The sequence below is a fragment of the Talpa europaea genome (assembly GCF_964194135.1).
Source record: "Talpa europaea genome assembly, chromosome: 3".
NCBI lineage: Eukaryota > Metazoa > Chordata > Mammalia > Eulipotyphla > Talpidae > Talpa > Talpa europaea.
In genome coordinates, this window is record NC_140069.1 from 31841395 (window position 1) to 31863668 (window position 22274).

The following is a 22274-nucleotide window of genomic DNA, read 5'->3' on the forward strand; positions in this document are numbered from 1 at the left end:
AGCCTTCAATATAGTGACCAACACTCTTCAAATATTAAATTCACTCTCCGTGACCCCTAAATAAACATATTTTCCAGCCATACTGAACACCTGACTATTGGTTCAGCATGTAAAGGCGCACTACCGGTGAGGAAGGAAGCATTCTCTCCTTGACCTGTGGTAGCTGAAGGATGGCCTGCAGCTCAAGCTTTGCTAAAACAATGTCCCTCCTGGGGCTCCACCTTCACTGGGACAGCACAGCAGACACAGTCGGGGCTAGTGGTGATAACAGCAGTGCTTGTGGTACAACGTAGACAGTTTCTCCCCTCAGCAACTTCTCACCATTTCTGTAAGCTACTCACACCCATCCAATGAATTCCTTTTCTTCTTAAGTAAACTGAGGCCATTCCTGTTGTTTGTAAAGAAGAACCTTAACTACTATACTTTAATAAAACTAACAAAAGTAAATTAGCATCAGTACCATAAAATGATTTTAATATCTTTTTCTCCATGACTGAATATACAAAGATAATGGAAGTAGTGTGTTCTTCTGCTGTAAAGATGGGTGGAAAACATCAAAATCCACTTGTTGAATTTTCTTTAAATAGTCCTCCAGAGCAATCTGGAAAAAGAGTATAGGGATCACCAGATCATAAAATGAGTAAGCTTTAAAAAGAAAATTATAAGTATTAAGACTATTTTAGCATCCCTGAGATGGTTTTCTAAATGAGAATTTTAAAAGGGAAAGAGAAAATAAAGATAACTTCTAAGAAGTTTCTATTAAACCAGTAAACAGTATCACAGAACTATTACTAGAAGTATCTAGCTTCTGACTGTAATTTGTAGTGTTCTGGTCAAAATGTCAAAGTTTAGGGCCTCCCTGGTGGCATAGGCGGTTGAGCGCAGTGCTGTGCAGCTGTCCGCAGCCTCTGCAGTGCCAGTTCAATCCTCGCCGGCCTCGGAGCAACCCACATAGCAATCAGACCTCTCCTGTCTGGCCTGCTGCTCCCCTCAGCAGTGTATTTCATCAGTCGGCCTGTTCTATTCCTCGCTCTGTCTCTGGTGAATCCTCTCACCCTCCCGCGCATCTGGCCTGTACCCCAGTTCTTATATAAATAAAAAATAAAATCTTTTAAAAAAATAACAAAATAAAGTGCAAACGATTACAGAAATTATAATTTGCAATGTTTTATTACTGGCCTCTATGGACAACAAAAGGATGTTTCAGTCAAGGAAAACGATACCCTCATCTCCTCCCACCTGCACTGTGCCACAAGAGGGAGCTCAAGTTATTTGTTTAAAAACATTATTTTGTGAACAGGGTTTCCTATTCTTGCAAGATGATCATTTGCAACCAGGGAGAAGAACAGGTCTCCATAAAAGTCAGCCCATGCTTCCTTAACATACAAAACTTGACAAAGTTTTATTGAAAGGGGAACAGCATGGAAAATACCCGCAATGGACAGCACTTTTTATTTCTGGGGTTTCAGTTATTGTTAATTTATAATATGTTTAAGTAACTTTTTTAATAAACAGAAACCATTTAGTGGGCCTCCCCTGGTGGCGCAGCGGTGGAGCGCTGGGCTGTGAAGCTGCCTGCAGCCTCTGCAGCACCGGTTAGATCCCCGGCCACCGGGCAAGGGTCCCACATGGCGCGCAGACTTCTGCTGGCCGCTGCTCCCCTCAGCAGTGTATTTCATCACTCTGCCTGTCCTGCTTCCCGCTCTAGCTCTGCTGAATTTCTCACCCTCCCGTGCTTCTGACTGTACCCAGTGCTTGTATAAATAAATAAATCTTAAAAAAAAAAAAAAAAGAAAGAAACCATTTAGTTTTGCACTACACGATTTTGAGGCCTCACTTCCTTCTCAGTCTACGCACACAGCACCCCCTAGAGTTCCACAGCACAATCCGTGTGATCCAACAGAGATTATACTTGTAGTCTTTAGCATGCAGATGACCAAAAAATAAAAACCCAAAGAGTAATGTATTTGCTCCCACAGTTTTTTTTACACACTTATAAATATAGCATACATACAAATTCAGTATCTACTCTTTAAAACCAATATATACAATATGAAATGTCCCTGAGTGTGCTTATCTGCTTTATGTTATATTAGCAAAAACTGGAAACAGCCCAGAAGTTCATTGCCAAGAAAAACAAAATAATTTTTTCACACAGTGAAATATTGTACTGCAGTAAAATGAATGCACACTATATATAGCTGGATGGATTTAAGATAAAGCTTATAAAATGTATGTGTATAAAAGAGAGCAAGAGATCCTAGAAGATAAACAGAAAATGACCTGTTTTTTAAAGCTCAAAACCAAAACTAAGCAACATGCTTTTCAAAAAATATCAATGCCAGACGGAGAAGGGATTCTCCTCTTCCCAGGTGAGGAAACAGCATGTGAAAAATCAGATTCCTGAAAATACAAGGTCTTTGGAAAACTGGAAACATTTTAATTATGCTAGAATATTATATATGTAAAGGAGAAACTTTATGTCTTATGTAAAAGATCTAAATAAAGATAATTTTTATAGAAGAGGCTGAAAAGAAAAAGATAAACTTTTGCAAGGTGAGACTTCAAGACATGCCTCCTGATAAATGCAATATGAAGTACAAATCATCACCTAAAATTGTCAAAAATGTGCTAACCTTGACCTAAGAAAACCAGCAGATACAATTCCAAATTCATAGTAAATATAAGGGATAGAAGGGGAAGTTAATCCCTAAGGAAGTAAACAAATTAATAAAATAAGACATTTCACAAAACAACTGTTATGTTAATGCCATGTTAATGCAAGAAAACAATAAAAATTATTATAGATTTTAAAAAGACCAAGCACCACAGGTAGGTCTTAATCTCAATTTTGATTTGAACAAATCAACCATAAAAACACCTTTTGGGAACAATCAGGGAAATGTGAATATGGACTGGTTGTTAGATTATACTAAGGAAACATTTAGTTATATTCTATGTGATTAGGTATTTATGATTAAAAAAGGGGGGGAAAAGATGCTGAGAAAGAACAAAGCTGTGGACATCATACTCCTTGATTTCAAACTATATCACAAAGTTATAGTACTCTAACAGTATGATACTGTCACAAAAACAGACACATAGATCAATGGAAAAGAATATAGAACCCAGAAATAAACACATGTATATGATCAATTAATTTATGACAAAGGAGTCCAAAAAAGATTGGTAAAAGGACAGTCTGTTCAGTAATATTGGGAAAACTGGCCACATGCAAAAGAATGAAACTAGGCCACTCTTTTACACCATATACAAAAACTAACTCAAAAAGATTAAAGACTTGAATGTAAGACCCAAAACCATAAAATTCCTAGGGGAAAAAAAGGGTGGTAAGTTCCCTGACATAGATCTTTTTGATTATTTTGGATATTTTGGAGATCGTAACAAGTGAAACGACATCAAACTAGAAAACTTTTGCAAAGCAAAGGAAACCATTAACAAAATGAAAAGGTAACCTATGGGATAGGAGAAAATATATACAAATAGTATATCTGACAAGAGGTTAATATTTAAAATAGATGAAGAATTAAAATGACTCAATAACAAGAAAACAATTCAATTTTAAAATTGGGTAGAGGGCAACACACATTTTCCAAAAAAAAGACATACAGATCACCTACAGGTACATGAAAACATAACTAATCATCAGGGGAATACAAATCAAAAATACTCATTAGAAAGGCTAGTACCGAAAAGATAAGAAATAACAAGTATTAGAGAGGATGTTGAAAAAGGGAAATTAATATAAAGTTGCATGTCAATACATCTCAAAAAAATAATAGTAAAAATAAAAATTTTAAAAAGATGTCCCTTTTTGGGAATATTTACTGTTTAGGGAAATAAGACACTTCAAAAAAACCTCAGGAAATCAATAAAAGGAACAAATTTAGCAACATATTAGAAACTTAAATCCCAAAGATGGTATTTGGCAGCTCATTATGGTATTAAATCTACTTTTCTGTAAGTTTAAAAATAATTTTCATACTAAAGTTAAATGTGTAATCCATCGATGATTCCACCATTTGAAAATTATTTCTGGGCCTCCCCAGTGGCGCAGAGATTGAGCGCTGGGTTGCGAAGCTGCCTGCAGCCTCTGCGGCACCGGTTCGATCCCCGGCTGCTCCCCGGCCACTGGAGGAGGGTCCCACATGGTGCGCAGACCTCTCCTGCCGCCCGCTGCTCCCCTCAGCAGTGTACTTCGGTCCTTCTGCCTGCTCTGCTCCCTGCTCTGGCTCTGGTGAATTCTCTCACCCTCCCGCGCTTCTGACTGTACCCAGTGCATGTATAAACAAACAAACAAACAAATAAATAAATAAATGAAAATACATGCCTCTTAAAAAAAAAAAATTATTTCTTCTTTTATTTCAGATGTCACTTACATAAACTGAAAATAAACACATTTTGTGAATTTCAAAAAAAAAAAAAATGTATCAATGCCAGGATCCAATCTGATACATGTCCTAATTGTTTTGGGAGGGGTCCAACACTGTTGTGTGTCCCCTCCCCCCATCTACCTCTGCCCAATCCCCAAGTGATTCTAATGGACAGAGTTGAGAACAATCTTTTGCAGAGAAGTAAACAAAACAAAGTCTTTAACCTTCATGGAGCTTACTTAAATAAGTTGATTGTTTATCACTAAAAACCATTAAAACCAAATAACCAAATAAATAATCACTAAAAATGATGATATAAAATAATACACATTGACATAGAGATGTTTGATATCCCATGTATATAAAAAATAGATATCTAATTATATAAACATAAAAAGTCCAGACAAATAGACATTATCTCTGGAAAGGATAAAAGTATGAAAATATTCTAATTTCTTCTTTTGCATACTCATATTACATGAATGTTAAAAATATCAATTTACTACTTTTATAATAAGCAAACCCAGTAAAGAAACAAAATTATTTTGAACATTCAGATCTGAGACCTAGGATGGATGATATGAAAGCAGAAATAAATCTTCAAATTTATTTTAGAGAAAATGGTAGAAGATATTTGGGTATTATGTTTTCAAAGATCATAAATATTTGAATATTGGTATCTTATCTATAAAATGAAGTAAATCTCAACTAAGATGACTACGAAAAATGTATGAAATGAGATAAGTCAGGGCTTGTCCTATAATATGTGCTAAATAATTGGTAGTTATTCTCATTTTTTAAATATATTTTGCAACAATGGCTCCTGAACCAGTGGACCTTTTTAAGATCACAGATTCTTCTAGAAATTGCCCCTGACGCCCAATACTGCAAGTTTTATACAGTAAGAAGATCCCAGAATCTATATTTTTAAAAAGTCTCCCAGGTTTTTCAGATGCAGCCAGCCCAGCAGTGATCTGTGAACAACTATTGAGGAACCAGTGGTACAACATGGTCATTACAGAGAAAAAATGAATAGGAAAAACTAATATTCATATAACTAAAAACTAATTATTTATATAGCTGTTAGTAGCCTAACACTCCTTTAGGGTAGCTTCTTTTGTGATTCCCATTTTACTTGTACATAAACTGAGGAACACAGTTGTCCCAAGCTCAGTAAGTGGCAGAGCCAACTGAAACTCCTGTAGTTTGACTACAGTCAACACGAAGGACAACTCAACTCACTGCCTGGGGGAAACACAGGGGTGACTATCTTCAAAAGCAGAATGCAATTAACAAGGCTCACCGTAAGGAAGGGAGACAAAAACAAAGACTCCAACTAAAGAACTGCACTGGGAACTTTATAAAACAGATCATACACATCTGCTTTATTAATTATACTGCCTTTGCCTTCTATGTTAATCAACTCACCGTCTGAAGAAAAGCAGGAAATGCTTTCACGGGAACACTTTTGTGGAAGGATCTAGCCTAAAAAGGAAGACAAAAGGAAATTGGTTTGAAATATAAATATTTCTGGAAATAAATTCTCCCTCTGAAAGTGAATACAAAACAACTTTAGCAACTTAACATGAGTAGGGCCTCTCTCAAAAAAATAGTTCTCATCTCCTGGGGATTAATTTCCTAAGCTTGCAGGCCTCAGTAAAAAGTGCTATATTAAGAATTCCATTCTTTTGTACAGGTTGACTTTGGTAGTTTTCAACTGCCTTATAACATCTTATGGTAACTTTGACCCTTTAGCTCTATAGCAAGGGGTAAATAAAGAAATACTTAAGTTAACAAACCCCAGCACCTCCCTAGTTTTGACCTCTAGCTCCTGCTTAACTGAATATAAGATCCAAATTGCTCTTCCTTCCCGCCTTCCCTTTAATTCAGTTCATACAGCTAGCCAAAGTAATGTCCCAAAGTCATCATTTTTTTTTAATTTCTTTGACCCAATTCTCTGACAGATCAAGTCTCAATTATTCATCTTGGAATTCAAAGGCCTCTACATCTTGACTCTAACCCTGTCTCCCTAAGCTAACTTCCTACTACTCTGGGCTATGAAACCCTAGTCCAGTCAGCCTGGTGCCCATCCTGTACTCATTAAGCCCAATTATGTCTGCCAACCGTCTACTAAAATTGCTCTCTTCCATCAAGATCATCCATGATATTGTAATCACCATACCCATCTTCTCTCTTCAATCTCTCTGTAATATGCAAGACTTTATAACATTTCCCTTTCCTGGAATTTTCTCCTCCCTGGGTTTCTAAGGCACTGATTCAATTCTACTTCTTTGATCTTTCTTTCTCTGTCTTTCTAATAAATGGACCCTTCTTCTACCTGAGAAATGGAAGTGGATGTCAAGGTTCTGCCCTTGTCTAGATGTAACCATAAACCATAAACTTCCTATGTGCTTAGATCCCAAATTTAGAAGACAACAACAACAAGCTACAAGGTAAAAGGTGCAAATTATCGGACAGGTATACTGAAAACCCAATTTGGGTCTGCTAAGGATGCAAGGCCCTGGAAAAGATGGGAGAGGAATTAGCAGGGTAGAAAGATATGCTATCCCCTGAAGGGCAGGGAGATGATGAGTAGATGGAGCAGAGAGAGCCTAATTGAGAAAACCGAGGCTTGACTTACTCAGTAAAAGGTGTGTTCAACTGCTGAGAGGGAAATAGGGGAATTTTTAAAATGTGGAGTAAGTTTACAATAGTCCCTGAGAGAGATCTATTGCAAATTCAATGACAGATGGAATAAAGACCACTAAGAGGGGATTACCATAACCATCCCTGGAGAACAGCCACATCTAGAAAGGAGTTTCATAAATGATTTAGCAAACAGAGTTGACTTACATGCTTTAGATGCAAGTGTGCCTGGCTGGCAATGTCATATACCACATCTCTCACATTTTTATCTTGGTTCTTCCGTAGAAAATCCTCTTGTGAAACACCATGCTGTGTGGGAAAATAAACATGATGTTAGGGAACTAAAAGCAGACTAAAACTAAGAAAACAGGTGGAAGAACAGTGTATACAGTATAATGCCTACTTTGTTTTTAAAAATGTGTGTGTGTCTATAAGAATATGCAACGGGCCTCCCCTGGTGGCGTGGCGGTTGAGCACTGGACTGCGAGGCTGCCGGCAGCCTCTGCAGCGCCGGTTCATTCCCCCACCGCCTGCGAGGGTCCCACCAAAAAAAAAAAAAAAAAAAGAATATGCAACAAGGTATTAACAGTAGTTGTAGGTGGAACAAAAATATAGAAGAAAACTAATATATAAGAACTTTAAAAGAACAGACAACAATGGATCTCATTGAGAAAACAAAAGTTCTCATATAAACAATTTTTTTATGGATTAATTTCTCTTTTAAAGTAATGAAAAGGCTAAACTGAACACTAGAAATAATTACTGTAATTGCCTGGACAGGAGTAAGGCATCAACATTAAGTTATACCCAGTGAGGTTCTCTGAACCCTCTTATTTCATAGCTCCACCAGACATCTGAAATGCTAGCTGATAAAATTCTGACGCTATAACTCTGGAGTAAAAAAGCAATAACCATTTGTTTCAAAGCAGTTACTTGACGAAACTAAACAAAAAACCAAGAGGTAGCTTCCCTTCCCATACTTCTGAGGTACATTATCAGAGGGTACAAATAAAAGCCATACCAGCATGCAAACATCCATAGGAAGGAACACTCTTCTTCTGCTACTATGATAGGGGGTTGCTCTCAAGCAAGTGACAATGCCTTGTGCTTTTCCAATGTGACTTGCAGCATGATCTGCATGGAGATCCTTTATACCTGGGATTTTAGAAATTAAACAATGCACAACAAATCAGTAGACACAGCATGAGAAATCACCCACATACATAAAACTGGTTTTTATCCTATATGTTATATCTGAAAATCAGGATTTGTGAGAGCACACTGGGCCCTAAGACAAGCTGACCATTTACCACTAACAGGTTTCTGAACTTCAACTTTTAAATAAAAGAGTTTTTCCAAGACTCCAGCATACCAAGAACACATTTGGAATTTTAATCAGCTAATGTGGAAAAACATTACAAGTCTTCCATTTCTTCTCTTCGGTGCAATTTCCATATGACCTCATTTTAAGTATATGCTTAACAAACGTTCTGCTCTTTGCTCCCTTCTTTCATTGTGTTGGCAAACATGTCACTAAGTGTGCAGGCAGAACAAGCCTGGGAAATTCAACAAGGACTTGTATTTTTCTTTTAGGGTGATATAAAGATCTATGACCTTCTTCAAATGGCTGGTATTGTCATTGTCCCAAATAATTTCCTCATTACAATCTTATTACAATAAGACTTCACCAACTCAGAACAAAGTTAGAGAAGGAAAAGTATCATCTAAATTAGTTTGTTTTTTTAAAAAAAGGAAAAAAATCTCCTAAAAACTTTTAGAGATGCACTTTGTTTTCTCCTACTTTTTTTTAACTTGGAAAAGTAAGGCCACAGGTCCTCCAAAATGTAGGAGACGCTATTATAACAAAGTAAAATCACCTATAATTAATTACAGCATTCCCATGAGGTACCTAAACACTTTTATGAAAGCCTCAGCATTTTAATTAGTCTGCACTCCAAAGAAAGGTATACTTAATCCCCTTCTTGCTTTAAAAAAATAAAGAAGAAAAACTGTTCTTTTACAGATGGTACAAAGAAAAGCTTCTGTGTTGAACTGGTTAGACTGTCAAATTATGAAAGTGTGAAGTATGAAAGGTATCATCTTTGAATGAGTGTGAAATTAAAAAAAAAACAAAAACTTACCCAATGTTTCTAGTGTTAAATAAAGAAGAGAGCTCTGTGTGTTTTCAGCATAATTTTCCAGTTCCTGAATATTACGATATGCTTTGTCATCCAAATTTTTTTCCTATAGTCAAGCGAAATTCCAATAAAGTTTGCTAAATTGTCAACATTTTATAAAGAGAAGGCACTGTTCTTTTTTATGTAAAGAACTGAATAATAAAGAATAAGAATATTTAGTAAATATAGTTAAGTACAGAAAAAAATAAGGTTAAATTTAAATTAAAGTTTTATAGATTAATACTTACGAATCACCCCTTCAAAATAATACTGCAGGAATATTTTAATGCACAACTTACCATCGACATGGGGTCAGCCTAATTTTAATTTCTTTAAATCTAAGGTATCATGAGAAACTTACTATACTGAGTTCTTATTTAAGCACTTTTGACATTATTTTCTTAATCTTAACAACCTTCCAAAAGATAATGAATTAATGCTTTTTTCATTTTGTGGATGAAAAAATAGTCACAATACATCAAGTTGGTCACACAGCTAATAAGTGATGAGGACAGGATTCAAACCCATACCTTTTGACTAAGCCTATGCTCTTAACAAGGAACAAAATGCCTAGAAAAAAGAAAGTAAAATGCCTCCTCTACGTACCCCCTAAAAAAAGAAACCATGCTCAACTAATTAACAGGGTGATTACCCAAACACACTATATCTGAGAAACAGAAAAATGTAAATCTTAGAGTAAAAACACCTAGCCACTATAAAAATTCTACTGCTGAGGTAGAATTATCTCCCACCTCTTACTCCTATTTTTAATCAGGAAAAATTGTTACCAGCAATCATCCTGGGGAAAATATGTGCAGGTCAATGAATTCATTTCCATATGAATTTAGGATCAGCCTATCTATTTCTGCAAAAAAGGCAGAATTTTTATAGGAACTGCATTACCTCTACAGGCCAATGTAGGGAGAATAATCTTAGCCCTTTACTTTTAAAAATACCTCTCAAAAAATGCCAAATGTTATTTTCCATTAAACAAAAGCAACTCTGTTTTGAGTTCTCTAATTTTCTGAAAAATAGATACCTCAGTACTAATTGATTCTATAGAGGTCAACTGAAATATATTTTTTTTTAATGTTGAATACATTATCTCTTTTGGCTTATATTATTAATACTAAAGTATGTGGCTATTGATAGCATATATCCAAATAAACTAAGTAAACTTAAAATTTCATGACAACAGCATGTGATAAATAACAGGTCAATGAGGACACTGAGCCAACAATAAATCAGAAAAATTACAAAAGTTGACCAGGTCATAGAGCAATTTGCAAGCTTGGCTGGAACTAGAACCCAGTTCTAAGAACTCAGTACAGGAACCATTAGACCTCTCTTTTCCCCTCTATTCAAAAGATACCAAGTATTAGGTGTATATAGTTATGTGTGTATATAGTTACATGTGTGTATATAGTTATGTGTATTAAAGGATCATTCATAATTTTTAAGGTATGATTATTAAATTGTATTCTTATGTTTTTAAAAGTTTTTATCTATATATTTAAGACCAAATGACATCATGTCTGAAATTTGTTTTTAAGTAATTCAATGGGCGTTAGTGAAGGGAGTTGCTAGAATATAGATGAAATAAGACTGAACATGTGCTCATAACTATTAAAGCTGGATGACACATACATGAAAGTATATTATACTATTCTCTCTACTTTTGTGTAAGTCTGAAAATTTCCATTTAAAATGACACCAACATAGAGTGTGGGTGTGCATATGCATGTCTCTGCCTGGGTGCCTGTCTTTGCCTGTCTGTCTCAAAGTGTTGGGGCAGGGAACTGAAATGGGTAGCATGCAGTAGTGGAGAATGGTTAAAACAGCACAGTTATCTAAAAATTCCTTCCTCCAACATATTAATACATGTATTAGAACATTTTCTCTCTAGAGAATTAGTTTAAAAATTGAAAAGGAGGAAAAAACTTAGTTTAGCAATTTTAGCTTACCCTTTCATCAATGATTTTCATAAGCCATCTTTTAGTCAGATTATGTCTTTTGACAGCCTAAAAAACAAGAGTGTTTTAAGTATTAGAAAGTACTAGAAATGACTTCTATGGGCCAGAATAAACAAACCAAATACAAAACCAGGTAAGGGAATATTTTAATAAATAACTCATCACCAGAGGTATGACTGTGTTCAAGAAATATCAGGGAAAAAGAAAATGTCCCCAGGAAACATTTCCAAGCAAAGATAATACATCCAAAACTTTTCCACTAACCTTCCTTTGTTCTTAAAACTACTCGTAATTTAACAATTCCACTTTCAAAAGAAAAACAAAACAAGAATTAAATACTGAGCTTCTGTTATGTAATGCACCCTGACTTCTTTGTTTACTTATTACATACCTACTTCTTTCCTCAGGATAAAGATTCTATTTAATGAAAATAACCAGTACTCCAAAAAAGAAAAGAGTAAAACTCAATAATTATCTGCAGGGTAAATGTTATGTTAGCAAATAATGATAGCCCGATAGGGAAGACCACCTAATACCCAGCTCCTGGTCTCTAATAACATTCTTCCAAAGGAAATGTATGAGTTTAGAGCTGAGGTAACAGATTCAAGATGACCACAGAAAATTTTATTGTGACAGAAAATAGAAAAATGCTTTAAAAAATTTAGTGATGAATTATAAACTACTGAAAAACCCAGAATTCATTAATGTATACCAATAATTAATTTAAAAATATATAGATGCAAGAGAGTAAGCTCTTGCTTATAGCAGAATGCCATATGCCAACTGGTAAATGCGGACAGGGTGCTGCAGTTTGGAAATTATCATTTTGAAATCATACTAGTAAAGACTGAATCATACAATGAATGCTAAGTTTAGCAGGAAACTAATGAAGAGCAGGATATTTTCATAGTCAAAGTGGATTGGTTGCAACAGGAATTATAATGATACAATGGAAAAGCCAGGCAATAATTTTGATGAAAACATCATGAGAAAACATCAGGCAAACCCCAAATGAGAAATGTTCTACACACACACACACCAAAAAAAATAAATAAAAATAAAAAAAGGAATGTTATATTTAAAAATCTCAGCACCATAGAAGACAAAAAGAAGCTATAGGTATGTTCCAGATTAAAGTAGGCTATGGGGCCTCCCCGGTGGCGCAGCGGTAGAGCGCTGGGTTGCGAAGCTGCCCGCGGCCTCTGCGACGCCGGTTTGATCCCCGGCTGCTTCCGGCCACCGGAGGAGGGTCCCACATGGCGCGCAGACCTCTCCTGCCGCCCGCTGCTCCCCTCAGCAGTGTACTTCGGTCCTTCTGCCTGCTCTGCTCCCCGCTCTGGCTCTGGTGAATTCTCTCACCCTCCTGCGCTTCTGACTGTACCCAGTGCATGTATAAACAAAACAAACAAATAAAAATTTAAAAAATAAATAAATAAATAAAGTAGGCTATGGAGACATAACAACTAAATACCTGACCCTAGACCAGATCTTATACTAGAGAAGAGAAATACTATAGTAAACATTATGGGTCAACTGTACAAAACTGGAATATAAACAGAAAATTACACAGAAGTATTATATTGTTAATTTGCTAAAGTCACTAACTGCCCTGGTTATATAAGAGAATATCCCCACTCTTAGCAAATACGAAAATATTCAGGGAATAAAGGGCCATGATGCGTGTGTAACTTACACCCAAACACTTCAGGAAAAAAAATGAGCATGAAAATACATATATACATGAGAGAACTCACACACACTTGTGAGTAAATATGCACAGATGATTAACAAATAGGAAAAAATGTTAGCAGTAGGTGAATCTGGGTAGAATATAGAGATATTCTTTGTACTATTTTAAATTTTGAAAGTTTGAATTTATTTCCAAATAAGTTTTAGAAAAACTGTTTACTTGCTAAGTCAACACTAAATATATTTTTACAACAAATATGGCACTAAAACAGTGTCTTAGGAATAGCCTATATTTCCCTATTTTTTAAAAGACTTATTTTTTATTTCTTTATGTATACAAGAACTGGAGTGCAGGCCAGTGGGGGGGTGAGAGGATTCACCAGAGACAGAGTGGGGAGGAGAACAGACAGATCTACTGAAATACACTGTTGACAGAAGTAGCAGCAGGCAAGACAGGAGAGGATCTTATGGCTGCAGTTCCTTGACCACAAAAAACAATTTTTCAGTCTGATTCTGAAGAAAGTGAGCGATCAAGGTAAAAAATAAATATTTAAAGAAGACAAAAACCCACCGAATAAAGTATCAACAACTTTGGAAACGGAAACCAAATAGAATGAAAACCTTGGCTATAAATATATATACAAACTGCAACTAATATTAATACACAGAGAAATGGAGAAGCCCATATGGAATGTATAAGAAATTACTGACATTTAGCTATTTTGTACCCTAAAAACACCAATGAAATAGCAGCACAAAAGGACTCTAAGGACAAAATATTGTCACTGCTTCCCTATTTAATCTTCTAAAGAACCCGACACTCTTCAAAGAACCAATGTAAAGTTTTACTGGACAGTGGTACAATAAGCATATGCTTCAACAGAACCATAAGGGACAGAGAAAACACAATGTGGACAACTGCTCTGAATGCTACCGGCTTCTTTCAAATATACATATTAACCTTCACCACTGGTCTTAGTAGAAAGCTGGCCTACATGAACCATCAAAATTTAAGCAGCTGTGAAAACTGGACAAATTGGTTCACATATAAACATTGCGTAATTTAGGTATGTCTTCTGGTTTTTTCAAGAGGAGCCAAAATAAGATAAATTTTTTCAAGAAATCTGATCTTCCATGGTATATCCTAACCTTCCATGAACCTTCCATAACCTTCCATGGAAGTCTTAGGATAAGCATCCCCTGCAGTCAGGTTGCTGTGTAAAATATTAGAATCTCTGGCTTTTAGAGAAACTTTTCTCTAAATTGAGTCACCAGATTAAGGTTCTTGAAGTGGTATGAAAAGATGTAAACAACCACCTATTACTCACAATTTCCTATCTACTTTTTCTTCTGGATCCCTGGCTTGGTGGGGGTGGGAAGTTGGGAGGATGGGGAGCTGGCTTTCATCCTTATTGAGATTCTGTGCAGTCACTCTGGGGCCCAGAAATGTGGCCTGCCTCTGCTGGTGTGCAGACCTGAGAAGAGGTGTACCACTGTCAGGTCTCTCGGTGGCTCCTGTTATAGAATCTGTCTTTTGGCACTCATCATTTTACAACGGGAACACAGGTCAGTGACAAAAGGCACCTAATTTCCTCCCTTTATTTTTTAACATACTTCTAAACTGAGCATGGTTCTTTATGAATGAAGGATCTATATAGCTGCTTTAATGTAAAATTATTTATTACATACATCTAGCTATACAAATAATACTATAGCCCAAAAGCTTTGATTCTCTAATATCTAAAATTTATCAATGAAACAGCAATTCTTTCAAAATAGATAAGATAATTTTGGATATGGCTGAACAATGTGAGAGCAAATCTTCCTTCACGAAAGATCCACTCAGGTCTTTCTACAGCCTGGAGTGTGGACTAAAGCACTGGAAAAGGAGAGAACAGGAAATTGACCTGCATTGCTTCAAAATTCACAGGTTTAAATTTTACAACCAATATGAGGAAGGTGAGTAATTCACAATACAAAGAGACCAGAATCCTCCTTTTTCCTTTAGTAAAAAATACACCAAAGATCAGTGCAAATTATTAGATGATTTTAAATTCCTTAGTCAAAACTAACATGGAGTTGAACATTACATGTGCCTAAGAACAGATCCAGGCCACATTCCCCATTGCCACTATCCAAATTATATGCATCAAAAAATAGGCTCAAATAACATTTACAAAGTAAAAGCAATTTTCTTTACCTTCCATAATTCAATGGCTACAGGCTGATGTGGTGGATTGTCACAGTATATATCATCCACAGTTTTCTTCCAAAATTGCATTCGCATCAATCCAATTGTTTTCTCAGAGATTGAGTCCTTAATCTATAAATAGGATTTAAAAATTATAACCAATATACTATTTTCAGTCTTGAAAATTGATATTTGTTACTGTATAATCACATAACCAGCCAAAAAACAAGTTTAATTCTACATATGTGGTTTAACTTTTCAGTTAAATTGTTGTCACTATTACTTTCAGTTAAACTGTTGTCACTATTAGTTTCCTAAATAAGAGCTGCAAATTACTTGGTGCTTATTTAAAAATATTTTCTAAGTCTGTATTCAACAACAGGAGATTTCTCAAGATAGAAAACAAAGAGAGGGAGAGGGAACAGTTAGATTTAAAAAAATTAAGAGGATGATGGTATTAAGAAATTATTGTTAAATTCTTAATGAATGGTAATGATGTTGTAGGGTTTTCTTTAAGTGAGTTATCTTTTAGAGATACATACTTAAATATAGATGGAAAATTTATCTGAGACTTACTTCAAAGTAATCTAGAGGTGGAAACGGTGAGGGCTGAACAAAAATTAAAACACAAGATTGACATTAAGTTAGTAATGGCTAGAGCTGGGTGATGGGCATCTAGTAGGTCATTATACTACTCACTAATTCTTTGAAATGTTCCATGATAAAAAGGTTTTAAAAAATAAGTAGAAGAGAAGAAAAACCACCCTCATTAGGTTATTGATAGTAAAAATACTTTCAAGCCTGAAGATAAGGAAATAAAACCAGGGAAGGAAAATGTTTACAAGTGCTAGGCTCTGTGTTAGGGACTGCTCCAGAGATTACGTGGTCATAATTCCTGTAACAAATGCACCAGGTCATCACCAATGACCATCAGCCAAATATGCAAAATACAGTTCAAAAAGGTGGTTGTTTATCCCATGCTCTACATACTCACAGCTCTTAGAAGTAGAAGGATGAGCAAAAGTATAATGTTGAGGATGACTACATAGAAGTAGATGAGGGAATCTGTGGTTGATAGAAAATTCTACATCATAACTATGGTGGTGAATATATGATTGCATTTTTCAAAACCTATAGAACTATATACCACAAAAAGTGAATTTTACTGTATGTACATCTAAAAACTCATTCATTCACCCACTAAATGATTTTTGAAGAGATTATTAGACTGTGTCCTTCATTCGCTAGTATTAAGAATAGCCTTGGGGGCTTCCCCGGTGGCGCAGCGGTTGAGCGCTGGGTTGCGAAGCTGCCCGCAGCCTCTGCAGCGCCGGTTCAATCCCCGGGTGCTCCCCGGCCACCGGGGGAGGGTCCCACATGGCGCGCAGACCTCTCCTGCCGCCCGCTGCTCCCCTCAGCAGTGTACTTCGGTCCTTCTGCCTGTCTGCTCCCCGCTCTGGCTCTGGTGAATTCTCTCACCCTCCCGCACTTCTGACTGTACTCAGTGCATGTATAAACAAACAAACAAACAAATAAATAAATAAAACATGCCTCTATTTAAAAAAAAAAAAATTAAAAAAAAAAAAGAATAGCCTTGGTAAGTTCAGACAAGAATCGGCAATGCATGTTAAATCTAGGAGGTAAATTGATGAAGATCATGGTTTTAAAATGTTTCCTCATAGACTGCTTATTACAGCAAGGGAAAAAATATTTCCACCTTGACTGGTAACCAAAATTATTACTAATAAGAGACAAAGGAGTTCCCGAAAAGGAAATATATTACTAAGATACTATTAGGTTAGGAAGGCAGAATATAACCATGACTAAAAATAAAACAAACACCAAATGAAAAAATTTTTTGAAAGAATAGTATTGTTTTAAACACGTCTATGTCATAAAAGACAAAGAAAGGCTGTCAATATTCTGGATTAAAAGAAGCTAAAGAGATATGAAAACTAAATCCAATACCTGATCCTAGATTGGACCCTGTACAAAAAGGAAAAATGCCATAAAGGACATCACTGGGTTATTTATAAAAACTTGAAACCTGAAAGCAGATCATAAAAATACTATATCAATGTTAAATTTCCTAAAACTGAACTGTAATGTGGTTATGTAACAGAATATTCTTATTCTTATGAAATACCACCTCAAGTTTGTAAGGATAAGGGCCATGATGTAGTCACATTACTCTAAAACTCTTTATATAGCAGCAAAAGTAGTCCTTTTAAAATATGACAAAGAGATGATGTCCTTCTCTGCTTTGAATTCTCCATGGTTTCCCCGCTGAGTAAAAGCTGAGGTGGTTGTGTTAATCTCTAAGGCCTTCCTTTCTGGCGCAGATACCTCCAACCTAATCTCCTCCCAAGCACTTGCTCCCTCTTCTACTGTACCATACTGGTCTTCCTTTTCTTTGATATATGGCACACTTGTACCTCTTCACCTCTACATTTCAGTCTCTCGCCTCCTTCAAATATTGACTCAAAAACCACTGCTCAATAAGAATTTTCAACATCCTACATAAAATAGGAACAGCATGTTGCTTTCTCTATCCCCCTTAATTTTTCTCCACAGCACTTGTTTGTTGCCTGCGTACAGGGCCTCGGTATGTTTTATTCAATATTACATCCCCAGGATCTGAAACAGTGCCTAACATATTTTAGAAAAGCAATAGTTGCTGAGTGAATGAGCAAACAAGACTATGTGTAGAGTAGCAGCAAAACACTCTTTAAAAAGTGATGGAGACAACGAAATAAGCCAGAATGAAAAAGAAAAATACCGGATGGTCTCACTCATAGCAGGAATTTAGAAAACCTAAATAAGGGACCAGGAAAAAGACTAATTATAATAAAGTAAAAATCAAAATCAACAAGCAACTATAAACCAGAGACACACACTACAAGGGGGGAAGAGGGAGTAGGATCAAAACAAGGGGGGTGGGATTTGGGGAATTGTATGGGGACTATAACATTATAATTTTAATTTCAGAATCACTTTGGTTTTAGTAAGAATGCAAAAATGAAAAATGATGTAAAAATATATAAAAGAAAAAAGGTGATGGAGAATTTGGGGGAGCAGGGGAGCTAGGGGTCACAGTATTTATTAAAAGTGGAATTTTTATCATTTTAAAATTATAATGGCGGCTCACAATGAGGATTCTATTGCTAAACAGTGAAAAGTTTGAGATGTTGATGTATAGTTTATACTTGAAAAAGGATAACGTGAAAAAGTATGTACTCCTGACTCCTAGAAATACCCCAAGGAAAAATAACCAGAGCCTAATAGACTCTCAGCAGATTCAGTCGCCAACCTCAGTATGCCTCTGTTCTATACTCACTTTCTTTATTCATTCCTAGTTCACTTCTTATTGTTAGCAGAGAAGCTGTGCCAAAACTTGCCTCTCTCTTCAAGACTACAAACCTTCCCATGCCCCCTTATTCAAAGTAACTGCCTAATTTACTGAGATCAAGGCCATTCTACTTCAATTCCCTTGATTCTAGTCTCCATTTCAATTTATGCTGCATCAACACGCTTTTCTCTAATACAAAAAAGTATAGTAGCTTCTTCCTTTGTAATTCTTTAAACAAAAGTAAGTATAATCTAAGGTCTGCATTTGCTGTAATTGCTTCTGTTCTCCATTTCACTTTACAACTAAAGCCTCGACTTAAAAAGTACTTTCAAAAATTGCTATATACATGCAAATTATGTACCTCTTAGAAAGGATCGCAGTAGTACTCTTATTAACCTATTCAATTAACAGGCAAATGTACAATGTTAGCTGAATAATTTAATAATATACTTAGAAAAAGAAATGTAAAAGTCCAGAATGGTATTTCCAGAAACATTAAGTTCATTAGCTAGTTTCATATTTGGAATTGGCTAAACAGCAGGAGAAAGACATCATGAGCGGAGACCTTAAACATATCTAACATAAATTACAACAAATTTTCTTTGTTGTTCAGCATTAAACACACTATAGTGCCACTTTTGCAAATAATTTGTAAAGGTATTTTAATACCAGCCTGAGCCAGTTCCACATTGAAGGCCCTCAATGCAAAAGCAGAGCTCCTGGATTTTGCAGGCAGCAGCAGGGAGCATAAATAGCCTTCATAATCTCGTTTCCTATATTAAAAAAAAAAAAAATAGCAAAAGAGAGTTACTTTTTACTTTCAAAACTGTACATAAACAAAAAAATACTGACCAAAATTACTGAAAAGAAGCTTTATTTCAAAATAGGCCTGACATCTGCTATATTTTATACTTGTTTTCTACCATTACAAAAAATGTATCTGCTCCCAATCCCAGACCAGTTTAAAAAAAAGGAACAGCCAATCTTTATTCATTCATTTTGAATTATATAATAACACTTATAATTTTAATTTCAGAATCCCTTTGGTTTTAGTAAGAATGCAAATAAGCTACAGAAATAGATATCAAATTACTAATTGTTCCAGTATGGTATAAACAAATGTTTTAAAAATATATAAATACATAGAATATAGAGCTAAGACAAAAATAGATCTTGTACAAGAAACACATCCAAAATAACCCTACAAATAATTTCAGCAGCCAAATCTAACAAAGATTAATGGACAGTTAGAAACTAGAAATTCTAACTTCCTTATAAGTATTATTTCTTTAAGACTACTTACTGAGCATTTGTCATGTGCCAGCATTTTCACATACATCATCCCATTTAATCCTTACAAAGAAGGTATAAAGGTAGAAATTCACAAAAGAAAAAATAGCTGCATCTTAACTTTAACCATCCCAAGTGACAGAGACAGAATTAAAAAACTCAGATTAGGTCTGCCTGCAAATCCAGGCTCTTAAATCACTAGAGTCAACAGCCTTCATTCCACACTAATACTATCATGGATAGATTGGTAGTATTACCAATTCCAAATCTGACCATTTGGAAATATATACTTAAGAAAAGGGGTCATGTAATATTCACAGACTATTATTGAAAGAATACATAAGAATTTAACAAGAATGATCATTCACCTCTGGATAGGAAAATTAGGACACTAATGCTATCAAAGAAGTGCACTGGACATAAGTGGTACGCATTTTGGTAACCTGAACTTTTAAATATTAAAAATGACAACTTTAAAACACAGTATTCCTAAATAAATAAATAAATAAAAACACAGTATTCCTCACTTTTGCTTTCCATAATTTCAGTTTGCTACATGGCCAACGCAACACATACAACATGTTGAGATACCACATTCACAAAATTTTTATTAGCATGTATCATTATAATCATTATTATAAGTTATTACTATGAATCTTACAGTGTCTAAATTATAAACTTTATCACAGGTATGTATATATAGGAAGAAATAGTATATAGAGAGTTCTGTACAATCTAAGGCTTCAAGACATCCACTGGGGAGCTTGCAACATATCCCCATCACCCCCATAAAGAGGAACTACTATATATATATATATAAATAAATTTATTTATTTTAGCAGTCTTGGCTTTTATAATTCTTAATGTACTGATTTACTCTACTGCTATCTTGTTTCTCCTGTAAGTTATAACCAAATAATTATGGGGGGGATCAAAAAGGTAATTTAGAACAAATCACTGAAATGTATGGGAATTTTGCTGCGATGTACTACATTTGCTAAAATAGAATTTTAAAAAGTTGGATTTACTACCCCAATGTAATTTATTTTTAGTACTTCTCATAAATCCTTAAGAAATGTCTCTATGCAACCATTATAAAGGCCAGTGAAGGGCAAAGCCAGAGGTCCCTGCAGTCAAACCTGGATTTCAAGGCAGGACCCTACCCAGAGTTGCATGGTGACCTAATTTATCCAACTAGACTTCGCAAATGATTACAGCGACTACTATGTGCCAGCCCTTTCTGAGTTTAACAGGGTGAACAAAAGTGTTGTCAAACCCCTAACCTAATCAGACACCTCGGGTAGATTCCCAGATGTCTCTAAACCTCCATTTCCCCGTATATTATATAATAATATTGGCTTATATAGTACTCATTGTGCCCTTGCTATGGGCCACACATCGTTCTAAATGCTTTAATCCTTATAACCTTAAGTGATAGGTCTATCACATTTGGCCATCACAACTTGTAACGAAGATGAGTAAATTACTTGTAAACTATTTTGCATAGTGCCTGACACAGAAGAACTCAAAGTTTGCAACTGTTAGAAGTAAAACGAATTACTACTAGTCTTGCACATTTTAAAAAGCCTTGCAAGCAAAAATGTTTAATTAGCGAAAAAATAAGGTTCAGGTTCGGGCAAGGCGACAGCCTTCGTCTTCGACAGGCAGACGAAGGAATTTTGCAACCACTCTGTGACCAGTGAGAAAGTTCCTGTTGCCTCACTTTACCCACATACTCGCACCCGGAGTCAACCCAAGGGCAAGACAGATGGACGCGAGGAAGGCGCTGCGCCCGCCTGCGCCCGCCTGCGTCCGCCCAGTCCCGCCGCGCCCGCCCGGACCCTTGGGCTGCTCCTCCATCTCCCGCCTGGGCTCGCTCACCGCAGCAAATCCAGGCAGTAGAGGTCAGTGCCCAAGGCGCCCGATCCACCCGTCGCGGCCACGCAACGCCCCGACCCTGCGGGCACTGGGAGCCGCCGCGCGCGCGCCCACAAGCCCCGGGGCGGCCGGCGGCGGCACAGGCCGTGCAAGCCAAATCGTGCAGAACCCCATGCCGAACCCAGAATGGAGGCCGCCATGACAGGACGCCGCGCACCCTTCGACCCCGCGCCGTCAGCGCGAGGCCACGCCCCCACGTCCCCCGCGGGGCCTGCCGCCGCCTCTTAGCGGCGGGAAGGCGGCCTCGGGAAGGCGGCCTCGGGACGGCGCTCGGAGAAGAGCCAGGGGTCGCTGTGGGTCTCTGCAAATGGGCCGCCGCCGCGCTCTGTGCCTGGGGGGGCCAGGAAAGCCCCGCCTCAATCCGGCCGATCCCGCCCGTGCTCTTCCCGCCCTTCCAAGTCCTCCAGAAATTGAATTTATCAAGGTAGGAGGATGGAGTTTGACAGTTTACTGGCATGATTTATAAATTTTATTTATGTATTCGCGTAGTATGTGAGTCTCCTGCCCTCAGGCCCTCAAATATTAGAATTGGGTTAACTCGCCATCACCTCACCTGGTCCAAGCTAGCAGCTGCCTACATCTGGATCTCAGTGATCTCAGCTCCTGCCTCCAGATCTGCCCATATTG

At 36.7% G+C, this 22274-nt stretch overlaps 1 protein-coding gene across 3 annotated transcripts; it reads right to left on the minus strand.

The window, feature by feature from the left end:
• Positions 1–472: 472 nt before the first annotated feature.
• On the minus strand, positions 473–21787 carry NDUFAF6 (NADH:ubiquinone oxidoreductase complex assembly factor 6; the record flags this gene model as incomplete). Of its 3 annotated transcripts, XM_084230795.1 has the most annotated exons (9): positions 473–601; positions 5823–5879; positions 7248–7349; positions 8062–8195; positions 9182–9284; positions 11182–11238; positions 15080–15202; positions 19093–19192; positions 21591–21787. In XM_084230795.1, the coding sequence occupies 9 exons, from the start codon at positions 21785–21787 to the stop codon at positions 473–475; spliced, it is 1002 nt and encodes a 333-aa protein (XP_084086921.1). The 3 variants fall into 3 exon arrangements, with proteins under 3 accessions (XP_084086921.1, XP_084086922.1, XP_084086923.1); XM_084230796.1 differs by lacking the exon at positions 21591–21787 and having other exon boundaries at positions 19089–19109; XM_084230797.1 differs by lacking the exons at positions 5823–5879; positions 21591–21787 and having other exon boundaries at positions 19089–19109.
• Positions 21788–22274: the final 487 nt, after the last annotated feature.